The sequence below is a fragment of the Phasianus colchicus genome, chromosome 33 (genome assembly GCF_987193195.1).
Source record: "Phasianus colchicus chromosome 33, bPhaCol1.hap1.1, whole genome shotgun sequence".
Taxonomy (NCBI): Eukaryota; Metazoa; Chordata; class Aves; order Galliformes; family Phasianidae; genus Phasianus; species Phasianus colchicus.
The window spans coordinates 2,887,365-2,900,477 of record NC_143468.1 but is presented as its reverse complement, the minus strand read 5'-3'; the positions used below and the strand labels follow the sequence as shown (position 1 = coordinate 2,900,477).

At 60.4% G+C, this 13,113-nt stretch overlaps 1 protein-coding gene across 3 annotated transcripts; it reads left to right on the top strand.

Moving 5' to 3' along the window:
• Window positions 1-192: 192 nt before the first annotated feature.
• On the top strand, window positions 193-12,823 carry KANSL2 (KAT8 regulatory NSL complex subunit 2). Of its 3 annotated transcripts, none has more exons than XM_090128376.1 (10): window positions 194-263; window positions 1,313-1,572; window positions 3,031-3,209; window positions 4,069-4,183; window positions 5,294-5,461; window positions 6,384-6,546; window positions 7,776-7,872; window positions 9,976-10,229; window positions 11,373-11,591; window positions 12,569-12,823. In XM_090128376.1, exons 2-10 carry the CDS (start codon window positions 1,322-1,324, stop codon window positions 12,626-12,628), a joined length of 1,506 nt encoding a protein of 501 aa, XP_089984502.1. In that variant the 5' UTR covers window positions 194-263; window positions 1,313-1,321; the 3' UTR covers window positions 12,629-12,823. The 3 variants fall into 3 exon arrangements, with proteins under 3 accessions (XP_089984504.1, XP_089984502.1, XP_089984503.1); XM_090128377.1 differs by lacking the exon at window positions 194-263 and adding an exon at window positions 517-603; XM_090128378.1 differs by lacking the exons at window positions 9,976-10,229; window positions 11,373-11,591; window positions 12,569-12,823 and adding an exon at window positions 8,885-9,969 and having other exon boundaries at window positions 193-263.
• Window positions 12,824-13,113: the final 290 nt, after the last annotated feature.

Sequence of the window (13,113 nt, the reverse complement as noted above, 5' to 3'; positions counted from 1 at the left end):
GGTTGAGGCTGAGCCCCGCGGTCGGGGCTCCGCGTTGGGCTGGCGGCGGGCCGGGGGCGACGCGCTGCCCACGTGTCGGCGCCCACGTGTCGCCAACCCGCGAACCGCCTCACGTGACTCCGGGAGGCGCGGCCTGCCCGTCGCAGAGCGACGGCTCTCTCAGCCAACCGCGCGAAGCACCGCCCCTCTTCTCTCCGCCGATTGGTGGCGGGGCGGGCCAGTCGGGAGGCGGGCCGCTTCATCGCGGCCGAGGCGGCACGGAGGTAAGATGGCGGCGGCGCTGCGCTCCCTATCGCGGCCTTCCCGCCCTTCCCCGCGCTCCTCCCGCGCTCCCTCCGCCGCCCGCCGCCCGCGGGGCCGCTCACCTCCGTCTTTCCGCTCCGGCGGTGCCGCCGCGATCCCCCCCGGGGAGCCAACCTCGCTCCCGCCGCCCGCGGACAAAATGGCGGCGCCGGCGCGGGCGGGAGGCGGCGGTGCGCATGCGCGGGGAGCCGGCGCGTGGCGGTGGGGGAGCACGTGGGGGGGGCACCCATAAAATGGGGGCACCCATAAAATGGGGGGGTCTGGGGAGAACGGGAAGGGCAGGGAGAGGGGGGCACCGAGGTAAGGAGCGGGAATGGAGGGAGAATGGAGGGCGGGGGGGGTGGGGATGGGGGGGGGGGGGCGCAGGAGGCAGGGGGGCGGCAGTGGGGGAGCGCTGGGTGTTTGGGGGTCTGGGGGCTGTGGGTGCCGGAGCGGTGGGTGGGTGGCTGTGCTCTGGGGGGGGGGGGGGGGTGTATTTGAGGGGTGGGTTTGGGGCTGTGCGTTATGGGGTGGGGAGGTGGTGCTGTGTGGGGTGCAGGGCTGGGGGTTGTGGGCAGAGCAGGACGGTATGGGGTCCCCATGGGGTCCCCCTCCTCTTCATAGGGCCCCCATTCTACCCATAGGGCCGCCATCGTCCCCATAGTTCCCATCCTCCCCCATAGGGCCCCCATCGTTCACAGTCTTCCCCAATAGGGCCGCCATCATCTCCATGGTTCCCCATCCTCCCCCCATAGGGCCCCCATCCTCTCCACAGAATCCCCATCCTACCTATAGGGCCCCCATCATCTCCATAGTCCCCCATCCTCCCCCCATAGTCCCCCATCTTCCCCGCAGATACTCATAGGACCCCATAGTTCCCAATCTCCCCCATGCAGCCCCCATCCTCCCTCCAGCATCAGGAGCAGCGCTCTCAGTAGGATCTGCTCCTCTCTCTCCCCACATGAGTTCTTCCATCAGCAGAGGCTCCTCCTGTGCTTCATTCTAACCCCCCCCCACCTCCCCCCCCCAGCTATAGGATATGAACAGGATCCGGATCCACGTCCTGCCATCCAACCGCGGCCGCCTCACCCCCATCCCACGGCCTCAGGAGCCTCAGTGCTGCTCCTTCAGCCAAAGGCAGTGCTCCCAGCCCCGCCTGGACGGCCACGACTTCTGCATCAAACACATCCTCGAGGACCGCAGCGCTCCCTTCAAGCAGTGCAGTTACATCTCCGCCAAGAATGGGAAGCGCTGCCCCAACGCTGCCCCCAAACCAGAGAAGAAGGACGGGTGAGTGAAGCGAAGGCCGGGCTGTTCAGTGGATTAGGAATAGGGTTCTGTGTCGGGGTGCAGGCTGGTCACAAGCTGTGTCCCTCAGGGGTCGGTCTTGGGGCTCTTCAGCATCTCCATCGCTGACAGACGATGGCATCGAGGGCACCCTCAGCAGGTGACACCCAGCTGAGCAGGCCATCCATTGGAAGCCATCCAGGGGGACCCAGACAGGTGGAGAAGTGGGGCCACGAGAACCCAGTGAGGTTCAGTAAGGCCAAGGGCAGGGTGCTGCGTTGGGTCGGGGCAGTGCCAGGTGTTGATGCGGACTGGGGGAAGGTCTGGAGAGCAGCCCTGCGGAGGAGGACCTGGGGGTCCTGGTGGGTGAGAAGCTGGACATGAACCAGCAGTGTGAGCCTGCAGCCAGCTGTGTTCTGCATTAAAAAAGGGGTGGCCAGCAGGGAGAGGGAGGTGATTGTCCCCCTCTACTCAGCTCTTGTGAGGCCCCATCTGCAGCACTGCGTCCAGGCCTGGGGCCTCCAAGCACAAGAAAGATGCAGAGCTCTTAGGTCAGGTCCAGAGGAGGGCACTGAGATGTCAGAGGGCTGAGCAGGAAAGGTTGAGGGAACTGGGCTTGTTTAGCTTGAAGAGAAGGCTGCAGGGAGACTTCATTGTGGCCTTCCAATATTTGAAAGGAGCAGATAAACAGGAGGGGGAACGGCTGTTTGTGAGTGCATAGTGATAGGATAAGGGGGAACGGTTTTAAAGTGAGACAGGGGAGGTTCAGGTTGGATATGAGGAGGAAGTTTTTCACCCAGAGGGTGGTGAGGCACTGGAACAGGTTGCCCAAGGAGGCTGTGGATGCCCCATCCCTGCAGGCATCCAAGGCTCTGGGCAGCCTGGGCTGCTGGTTGGCGACCTGCACACAGCAGGGGGTTGGAGCTGGGTGAGCACTGTGCTCCTTCTCAAGCCAGGCCATTCTGTGATTCTATGAGGGCCCCTGGTTTGCTGTATCATCAGCAGGGGGAGGTTTGTGGTGTGCAGCGTGGGGCTGCTGAGCTGCTGTGCTTTTATTGCTGCTGTTGGTGAGCACAGGGGATGCTCAGAGCACTGCTACCACAGGGATTTAGGGGGGATTGAAGGGAAAATCATTGCTCAGAGGGCAGTGAGGTGATGGTGCCCCATCCCTGGCTCTGCTCACAGCTGTGGTTGGTGCTGGTGGGGTTGGGCTGCTCACATGTCACAGAGATGCGAGCAGTGAGATTTCATTTTGCCCCTCTGCCCTAAAAAAGGGGCCGATGTGAACAGCTCAGCGTGAGCATTTGGAGCCAGAGTTGCTCTCTCCGTGGCTTTAAGCAATACTTTCTCTCTCCCCAGTGCTGAGGGCTGTTCCAGCACTGCTCCAAGGAGCCTTTCCCACCCGTCTCCCTGCTCCGTTTGCTGGCTTTGGGTGCTCACTGTCCGTCTGTCTCCCTGCAGTGTGTCCTTCTGTGCCGAGCACGCCCGCAGGAACGCCTTGGCACTCCAAGCTCAGCTGAAGAAATCCAACCCCGGACCCATGAGTGAGACACTGCTGTGCCAGCTCAGCTCCTATGCCAGGACAGAGCTGGGCTCCCAGAGCACCGAGGGCGGCCGCAGCGAAGCCAGCCGCATCCTGGGTGAGCACTGAGGGACCCGAGCTGCTCCTTTCTGCTGAGGGTGTAAATCCAGGGAAGGAAAGGGGTCTGTGGGTCGGAGCACACAGGTGGGGAGTCACCAGCAGGTCAAAGGCAGGCAGGTTTCCCTTTGCTTGCAGCTGCAGGGTGGAGATGCTGAGCCTGGAGGGGGGAGGACTGCAGGGTGAGCTGGGGTTGGCCTCTCCGTACCCACAGGGGCTGGAGGACAGGAGGAGGCAGACTGGCAGGGTCTGCTGAGGCAGGACAAGGGCAGATGGTTTCAAATGAAGGGGGGAGGATTTAGGCTGGAGATAAGGAAGGGGTTTGTTACAATGAACCAGAGGGGTGGTGGATCCCCATCCCTGCAGACACACGTGATAAGGGGATCTGAGCTCTGCGTGGAGCTGTGGGTGTCCCTGTGTGCTGCAGGGCGGTGGGACCTGATGCCCTTTGAGGTCCCTCCCAGCTCTGTGTTGCTCACCTCCTTCCTGGCTGCTTGCTGGGGCCGGGCTGCGGCTCCTGGCCCTGCAGGAGTGTTGTTTCACATCAGCACTGCCTTTTGGCCACGTTGTGTTTCCTGTTGGGAGAGTTTTGCTCACACCACACTGCAGAGGAAGGGCTCTTGGCAGGAGGCAGAGCTTCATCACACAGCTGTAGGGCTGAGTGCTCCGTGCCATAGGGGCATAGAGCCACCAGGGCTGGAAAACAGCTCTCAGATCATCCCCCCATCCCAGCCTGCCCCACAACCACGTCCCTCCTGCCCCATCACCGTGTCCCAAAGTGCCCCAGCTCTGCCCTCCTCACGCTGGGCAGGGTGCCATCTCCTCTCTGTCCTATCTCCTGGTGTCACTTGTCGTTGCAGATGAGGACAGCTGGAGTGATGGGGAGCAGGATCCTATCACAGTGGATCAGACGTGGCGGGGGGACCCAGACAGCGAGGCTGACAGCATTGATAGCGACCAGGAGGATCCCTTGAAGTGAGTTTGGTGATAACAGGCTGGCACTGCACTCCGGAGGTGACATCGTTAACAGTGCTGCCATCAGACTTTGTGCCTGGGGGGGGCTGTGGGGCTCAGAGCTGCTGGGAGCTTCCAGTTCTTTGGGTGTAAATCCAAGGAAGGAAAGGGATCTGTGGGTCAGAACCACAGGTGGGAAGTCAGCAGCAGGTCAGAGGCAGGCAGGTTTCCCTTTGCTTGCAGCTGCAGGGTGGAGATGCTGAGCCTGGAGGGGAGAGGATGATGCTCTCAGTACAGAGCAGCCTGGGATGGACACAACAGAGTGTCCAAGGTTTGGCACTTGGTCCAGAGGAATGCCAGGCGTTTATACAGACTGGGAGGAGCAGCCCTTGAGAGCAGCCCTGCAGAGAGGGAGCTGGGGGTCCTGGTGGGTGAAAAGCTGAGCACGAGCCAGCAGGGTGTGATTACAGCTGGGAAAGCAAATGGGATCCTGGGCTCCATCAGCAGAGGGGTGGCAGCAGGGACAGGGAGGTGATCGTCCCCCTCTGCTCTGCTCTCGTGAGGCCCCATCTGCAGGAGATGGGAGCCACCAGGACAGGAAAGGCAGGGAGCTGCTGGAGAGGGGCCAGAGGAGCCATGGAGATGAGCAGGGCTGCAGCACCTCCCTATGAAGACAGGCTGAGGGAGCTGGGTTTGTTCAGCATGGAGGAGAGAAGGCTGCGGGGTGAATCATTGTAGCTTCCAGGACCTCAAGGGAGCCTGCAGACAGGAGGGGAGTCAGCTCTTGGGAAGGGGAGATAACAGCAGGACAAGGAAATGGTTTGGAGTTGAAGGAGGGCGGATTTCAGTTGGATGTCAGGGGAATTTGTTTGCTGTGAGAGTGGTGAGGTGCTGGAACAGCTGCCCAGAGAGGCTGTGGATGCCCCGTCCATCCCTGAGGTGTTGGAGGCCAGGTTGGATGGGGCCCTGGGCAGCCTGGGCTGCTGTGAAACGTGGAGGTTGGTGGCCCTGCATGTGGCAGGGGGTTGGAGCTTCGTGATCCTTGAGCTCCCTCCCAACCCAACCATCCTGTGATTGTGTGACTCTTTGCACAGCTGCCCCTGCTGCCCCTCAGCTGTGTGTGTCCTGCAGGCACGCCGGTGTGTACACAGCTGAGGAGGTGGCCCTGATCATGAGGGAGAAGCTGATCCGCCTGCAGTCGCTCTACATCGACCAGTTCAAACGGCTGCAGCACCTCCTGAAGGAGAAGAAGCGCCGCTACCTGCACAGCCGCAAGGCGGAGCACGATGCTGTAGGCAAGTCGGGCAGGGTTTGGTGGCTTCAGCACCCTGAGCTGCCCTGGGACACACAGCCCCGTGCTGGGAAATGCTTCCCTGCCCTTTTCTTTGTGTGCCTCTGTAATTAGCAGAGGGCTGAGGGCTGGGGGAGGTATTTTAGGGTTGGCTCCGTGCCTGCGGTGAGCTCGGAAAGGTCGCCAAGGCTCCGAGCTTTCCAGAGTCTGCAGGAAATGAGGCTGCAGGGTTCGTTCTGAGACAACAGTCGGGGTTGTTGTTTTTTTTTTTTTGGATAGGATTTCCTGTTTTTGGGCTTGGAAACGAGAAATGAGTTCATCCTCAGGGCCCTGCCTGGATTGCAGGACTGCTTGGTGGTCGTTGTGCTGCGGTGACGCAGTGCTTTGTGGCACAGATGGGACTTTGCTGCCCAGGTTGCACTGCTGGTCGCGCTGTGCAGGGCAAAGAGAGCTCGCCCTGCCCAGCCTTATAATAACTCCTGGAAAATGGCCCCGTGCTGCACCGTCTGGGTAAAAATAACCGGGATTTGGGGCCGTAGCAATTTGGTTGAGCTCGTTTTAGCAAAGCGGCGGCGGAGGAGCAGAGCTGCCCTGCAATTACAGCGGGAGCAGCGATGGCAGCTTCCCAAGTGAGCGCAGGAGCGGGCTGGGATGTGATGCACTCCTCTTCCACGCGCGGGGACGGCTCACAGCTTTGGCTGGGTTCTTTTAGGAGGTGGTTCAAAACAGCCCCGTGGGGAGCAGTGGGGATTGGCTCTGCTGTGCGACCCAGAGATGTGCCAGCAGGAGGAGCAGCGCCGACCTCAGCTGCGCATCAGAGCTCTGGCACCCGATTTTTGGCCCTGGATACCCCGAAAACCCTCAGATGGAACGAGAGGAGGGCGGTGGGTGGGTGCTGTCGCTGAGCCCCCCCTGTCACCCCGCAGGCAGCAGCCTCCTGACGGGACCTGAGGGGCTCATGGCCAAGGAAAGGGAGAACCTGAAGCGCCTCAAATGCCTGCGGCGTTACCGGCAGCGCTACGGCGTGGAGGCTCTGCTGCACCGGCAGCTGAAGGAGCGCAGGGTGATGGCGACCGACGGCGCGGCCCAGCAGGTGTGTGGGGCTGTGCCCGGGGCTCTCAGCCTGGCCCCACAGCTCTCTGGGGCTCTCCCAGCTCTTCCCAGTCTGCCCAGTGCGGAGCAGAGGGGGGGAGCGCCTCCCTGCCCTGCTGGCTGCGCTGTGCGCGGTGCCTCCAGGGAACTGTTGGGCTTCTTGGCCACCAGGGCATGATGCTGGCTCATGGCCACCCATTTACTGGTCAACCATTGGTCAACCATTGGTCAACTGGGACACCATTGGCTTTTGTGGCCACCAGGGCGCACAGTTGGCTCGTGGTTGCCCACTTATTGGTCTGCCATTGGTCAACCATTGGTCAACCAGGCCACCTTTGGCCTTCATGGCCACAAGGGCGCACAGTTGGTTCATAGTCATCCACTTAATTGGTTCATAGTCATCCACTTATTGGTCTGCCATTGGTCAGCCATTGGTCAACCATTGGTCAACTGGGACACCATTGGCTTTTGTGGCCACCATGGCACACAGTTGGCTCATGGTCACCCAATTATTGGTCTAACGTTGGTCTACCATCGGTCAACCAGGACACCATTGGCCTTCATGGCCACAAGGGCACACAGTTGGTTCATAGTCACCCACTTATTGGTCTGCCATTGGTCAACCAGGTTGCCACCTTTGGCATTCTTGGCCACCAGGGCATGATGCTGGCTCACAGTCAACCGTTGGTCAATTGTTGGTCAGCCATTGGGCAACCAAGGCACTGTTGGCCTTCATGGCCACTAGGACTTGCTGCTGGCTTATGGCCACCCATTGGTCAACCATTGGTCGACTGGGACACCATTGGCTTTTGTGGCCACCAGGGCACACAGTTGGCTCGTGGTTGCCCACTTATTGGTCTGCCATTGGTCAACCATTGGTCAACCAGGCCACCTTTGGCCTTCATGGCCACCAGGGCATGCTGCTGGCTCACCGTCACTCACTGCTCACCCATTGCTCACCCAGATCCTCCGCAGAGCTCCTTTCCAGCAGGTCAGCCCCATCTCCCTCCCCACGCATCCCCCCACGTAGGGCCCTCCGCATTCCCATGTTGTGTGCACCCCTCCCTGAACAACGAGTGGGAAACATCCCTTGGTACAGTGATGAAGCCTGAGAGCCCTCCCAGCCCCCCATTGCAGCCCCCCAGTCACCCCATTCAGAGCTGGGTTTGCTCTGGGAGGGGGGGGTCCTCTGAAAGCAGGCGTTGCTCTGAGCTGTCGCTGCCCCCCCAGGCTCACACCACGCGCTCCAGCCAGAGATGTTTGGCCTTCGTGGACGACGTGCGCTGCTCCAACCCCTCGCTGCCCATGGCCAGGCACTGCCTTACTCGTATCCTTCCACCCTGCCGTGCTCTGGGACCCCCCACCCACGGTGGTGGGACCCTCCTGCCCCCCTCTCCGGCCCTCAATCAAGGCCGGCGGTTTGCTGTAGCCGTTGGTTTCAAACAGGAGCCCAAAGCAGTGTTTTCCTACGGGATGCCAGCTGAGCTCGGGCGCCTCGAGGGCACGGCTGGGCACCGGGGACGGACACGGGGTCCTCCCAGCTGCAGGGCCTGCACTGCGGGTCCCACGCTGGGCTTTGCAGAGCGTGGGTTGGGGCTGGAGGATGGAGCAGGTCCTGCGTGGTGCTGCGTCCCCTCAAGCTCAGGAGCTGCTCTGTGTCACGGCTGGGTTGTGGGACCCCCACCCAAAGCTGGGAGCTCGGGGTGGGCGCTGGGGGGGTGCTGAGCTGTGGGGCAGCAGTGGGAGGCTGAGCTCTGGGGCTTGTTGCTGCAACTGTGTGCTGGGAGCTGCTGGTGTTCCTCCCTGTGGCCATGGGGGTGGGAAGGAGGGCCGGATGCAGCCCCCCCATGTTCTGAGCAAGGCACGCTCAGAGTGAGTGGGGGAGTGGAAAAAGTGGGGCTGGGTTTCCACGCATCTGAGCCATCAGCTGTGCAGTTCACCCTCCTGGCAGTGTGTGCTGTTGACCCCACTGAGCGCGGAGCTGCGGTCAGTTGGGAAATGGGCTCAAACCCGACGCTTTCTGCCAACATCCGTGGGGCTGAGCTTTGCTTTTTCCTCTCCCATAAAGGAGAGGCTGCAAAGGGGATGCCTCAGATTGCAGCAGCCCGGCTGGGTGCTGAAGGCTGGGATTCTGGGGTCTGACCCCAGAGTGGTGCTCTGTGCTCAGCACCCGGTGGATTTGGGGGATATGGGATACGGGTATGGATTTGGGGTACAGGTATGGATATGGGCTATGGGTGCATGTTGGTGTTCTGCCCAAAGATGGGCTTTGCTCTCGTGCTGCTCTGCACAGCTGCAGCGGTGCTGATGAAAGGCAGGAAATCCTATTGACACCTCAGACAGGAATTGGGTTTTTCCCTGGGAAGGAAAAAGGGTGGAAGCAGCTGAACCGCGGTCCCGGCTGAGGGAGGGCACTGCAGCCTCTGTGCTGTACAGGAGATGCTCTGAAATGGAAATTATCAACGTGCTGCCCAGGGAAGTGTGGGTGCCCCATCCCTGGAGGTGCTCAGTGCCATGGGGGGCTGATGGCGGTGGGGCTGGGGGGCTTCTGGGCTCCCTTCCCACTCAACCATTCTGTGGTTCGATGATGTTTCAGGTTTCTTCCAACCCAACCACTCAATGGTTCTACAGTCTGTGATGTCTCATCCAACCCAACCTTTCTGTGGTTGTTTGATCTTGGAGGCCCCTTCCAACCCAACCATCCCACGGTTCCATGAGTTTAAGGTTCCTTCCAACCCAACCATCCCACCGTTCTCCAACCCAAATATCCCATGGTTCCATGATCTTTGAGGTCCCTTCTATCCCAACCCATCCCGTGGTTCCATAATATTTGAGATCTCTTCCAACCCAACCATCCCATGGTTTTCCAACCCAGCCCACCCTAAGATTCCATCATCTCGAAGGCCCCTTCCAACCCAGCCATCCCATGGTTCCATGATACTTGAGATCCAACCCAGCCATCCATTGTTCCATGATCTTTGGAGTCCCTTCCAGCCCGACCATCCATGATTTCATGGTATTTGAGATCTCTTCCAACCCAACCATCCAACCCAACCCATCCCGTGTTTCCATGATCTTTAAGATCTCTTCCAACTCAATCATCCCATGGTTCTCCAACCCATCCCATATTTTCATGATCTTTAAGATCTCTTCCAACCCAGCAGTCCTATGGTTCTCCAACCCATTCCACGGTTCCATGATTTTAAGGTCCCTTCCAACCCAACCATCCATTGTTCCATTGGAGTCCCTTCCAACCCGACCATCCATGATTTCATGGTATTTGAGATCTCTTCCAACCCAACCACCCGTGGTTCTCCAACCCATCCCATGTTTCCATGACCTTTAAGCTCCCTTCCAACCCACTCTACGATTCTCTCCCTGTAGTCAGGCTGTAGCCATACTGCAGTTTTCCCTTGACCACATCTTGCAGACATCTGCCAGGACACCAACCAGACGCTGTTCAAACCGTGCCAGGGCTCTGAGGAGGTGCCCTGCAACAAACCCGTTCCCGTCAGCCTCTCGGAGGAGCCCTGCTGCCCGCTGCACCTCCGCCTGCCCCCCCAGATGTACGTCCCTGAGCAGGTGCTGGCTGTCCCCGAGGAGCTGGAGGCAGCCCCCACTGACCTGTACCTGAGTGCTGCGGAGCTGCAGCCCACCGAGAGTTTGCCCCTGGAGTTCAGCGATGTAAGTTGGACGTGCTGCTGGAAGGGAGGTGTCCCAAAGCTCCTCCTTTTCACCAGTGAACGTAGGTGGGACACGGGGAAAGCTGGTGCTGGAGCCTCGTGTGCCTCACGCACCAAATTTTATCCATCCCATCCCACACCAACCATCCCACGGTTCTCCAACCCATCCCGAGGTTCCATCACCTTGAAGGACTTTTCCAACCCAACCATTCCATGGTGTTCCAACCCAACCCAACCCATAGTTCCATGATCTTTAAGGTCCTTCCAACCCAACCATCCCATGGTTTTCCAACCCAAGCATTTCATGGTTCCATCACCTTGAAGGACCTTTCCAACCCAACCATCCCATAGTTGTCCAACCCAACCATCCCATGGTTTTCCAACCCAACCCAACCCATAGTTCCATGATCTTTAAGGTCCTTCCAACCCAACCATCCCATGGTGTTCCAACCCAACCCAACCCATAGTTCCATGATTTTTAAGGCCCCTTCCAACCCAACCATCCCATGGTGTTCCAACCCAACCCAACCCATAGTTCCATGATCTTTAAAGTCTCTTCCAACCCAACCATCCCATAGTTCTCCAACCCAACCCACCCTGTGGTTCCATCATCTTGAAGGTTCCTTCCAACCCAACCATCCCATGGTTCCATCACCTTGAAGGACCTTTCCAACCCAACCATCCCATGGTGTTCCAACCCAACCCAATCCATAATTCCATGACCTTTAAGGTCTCTTCCAACCCAACCATCCCATACTTCTCCAGCCCAACCCATCCCATGGTTCCATCACTTTGAAGGTCCCTTCCAACCCAACCATCCCACGATTTTCCAACCCAACCCATCCCATGATTCCATCACCTTGAAGACCTTTCCATCCCAACCATCCTGTGGTTCTCCATCCCATCCCATCCCATCCCATCCCATCCCATCCCATCCCATCCCATCCCATCCCATCCCATCCCATCCCATCCCATCCCATCCCAACATTCCATCATCTTGAAGTTCCCTTCCAACCCAACCATCCCATGGTTCCATCACCTCGAAGGACCTTTCCAACCCTACAAGCAGCAGAGGTCAGCTCTGCATTGGGTCTGGGGGCTTCGGGACCCCTCCTGATGCCCCCCCCCCCGTGCTGCCCCATAGGACCTGGACGTGGTGGGTGATGGCCTGCAGTGTCCCCCATCCCCTCTGCTCTTCGATCCGTCCGCCGCCCTCGCTCCGTCCATCCGGGATGTGGCTGAAGCCCCCATTGACATTTTGGCCCTGGAGGACCCCCCTCACGCCGGGATCCCCCCCCCACACGTGGCACCCACAGACAGGGGCACCCACAGCTTCACCACGGCCACGGTGTCACCTGCACAGGTAGGAATGGAGCAGGGCTGCTGGCATCCAGCTGCGGGTGACCCCATATCCCATATCCTGGGGGGCAGGGGGTGACCCCATAGCCCCTATCCCAGGGGATGTGGGTGACCCTATAAGCACAGGGGCAATGGGTGACCCCATATCCCTGAGGCTGTGGGTGATGCCATACCCCCTTTCCTGGGGCAGTAGGTGACCCCATATCCTGGGGGGCAGTGGATGATCCCATATCCCTGGAGCAGTGGGTGACCCCATGGCTCTGGGGACAGTGGGAGACCCCATGTCCTTGAGGTGGGGTGTGGGGGTGACCCCATACCATGTATTCTGAGAGCAGTGGATGAGCCCATACCCCATATCCTAGGGGCTGTGGGTGACCCCACACCAAAGGGACAGCAAGTGACTCTGTACCTCGTATCCCTGGGGCAGTGGGTGACCCCATACCCCATATCCTAAGTGACCCCATATCCCAGGGGCAGTGGGTGACCCCATACCTCTTATGTTGGCGGGCGGTGGGTGACCCCACACCCCATATCTCTGAGCTGTGGGTGATCCCATACCCTGTATTCTGGGGGCAGTGTGTGACCCCATACCCCATATCCCGGGGGGGGCAATGGCTGACCCCATAACCTGGGGCGGTGGGTTCCCCCCATGTATTCTGGGAGCACCAGGTGGCCCCCACCGCTCCCATCACTTCGCCACCCACAGCCCTCTCCCTTCTGGGGCCGTGTGCCCCCCACCCCACACCCAGCCCCATATCCCCCCCCCATATCCCCCCCCGGCCCTGGATGAAGGCTGTCGGTTCTCCCATAACCGCTGGCTTCAAGCAGGAGCCCAGAGAGCCGCTCTCAGTCTGTCGGTTCTCCAACCCCACATGGGGCGACCGATTCGTATGGGAGCCACAAAGGACCCCCCCAAACCCCCCCCCAATCCCCAACAGCCCCCCCCCTCACCCCTCATCATCCCCTCTTCCATCCCCACAGAGCACCCCGCGCCCTGAGGACCCCCCCAACGGGACCCTGCAGCCCTCGGCTGTCAGCTGAGCTCACAGCCCCCCCCCGTGGGTGAGTTGGGGGGGGGGGGGCAGGGTGACCCCCTCCCCTCCCCCCCCCAGCGGTGACCCCCAACACCGTGGGGGGGCGGGGGGGGTGGCACTGCCCCATTGGGTGGTGGTGGTGTGGGAGGGGGTTTCGTTCTTATTCCTGCCCCCATCTCACCCCCCCAATAAAGATATTGGATGGGATCCCTGTGTCACTGTGCTGTGGGGGGGGCAGATGGGGGGGGGGGGGAGATGGGGATGGAATTGGGGGGGGCAGATGGGGGGAGATGGAAAGGGGGGGAGATATGGGGTGGGGGGGGGACAGATGGGGGGGTGGGATGGGAGATGGGGGGGAGATGGAAAGGGGAGTGATATGGGGGGGGCGTGGAAAGGGGGGGCAGATGGGGGTGGGATGGGAGATGGGGGGGGCACATGGGGGGGTGGGGGCAGAGGGGGGGATATGGGGGGGGGCAGGTATGGGGGGCTGCG

What these genes read in the sequence shown, in the direction of transcription:
- KANSL2 (XM_090128376.1), top strand. Translation starts at nt 1,322, where the DNA reads ATGAACAGGATCCGGATCCACGTCCTGCCATCCAACCGCGGCCGCCTC. An exon ending in GAGCACGATGCTGTAGGCAA is followed by an intron (nt 5,462 to 6,383) that starts GTCGGGCAGGGT and finishes CCCCGCAGGCAG; the next exon opens with CAGCCTCCTGACGGGACCTG. An exon ending in CCACGGTGTCACCTGCACAG is followed by an intron (nt 11,592 to 12,568) that starts GTAGGAATGGAG and finishes CCATCCCCACAG; the next exon opens with AGCACCCCGCGCCCTGAGGA.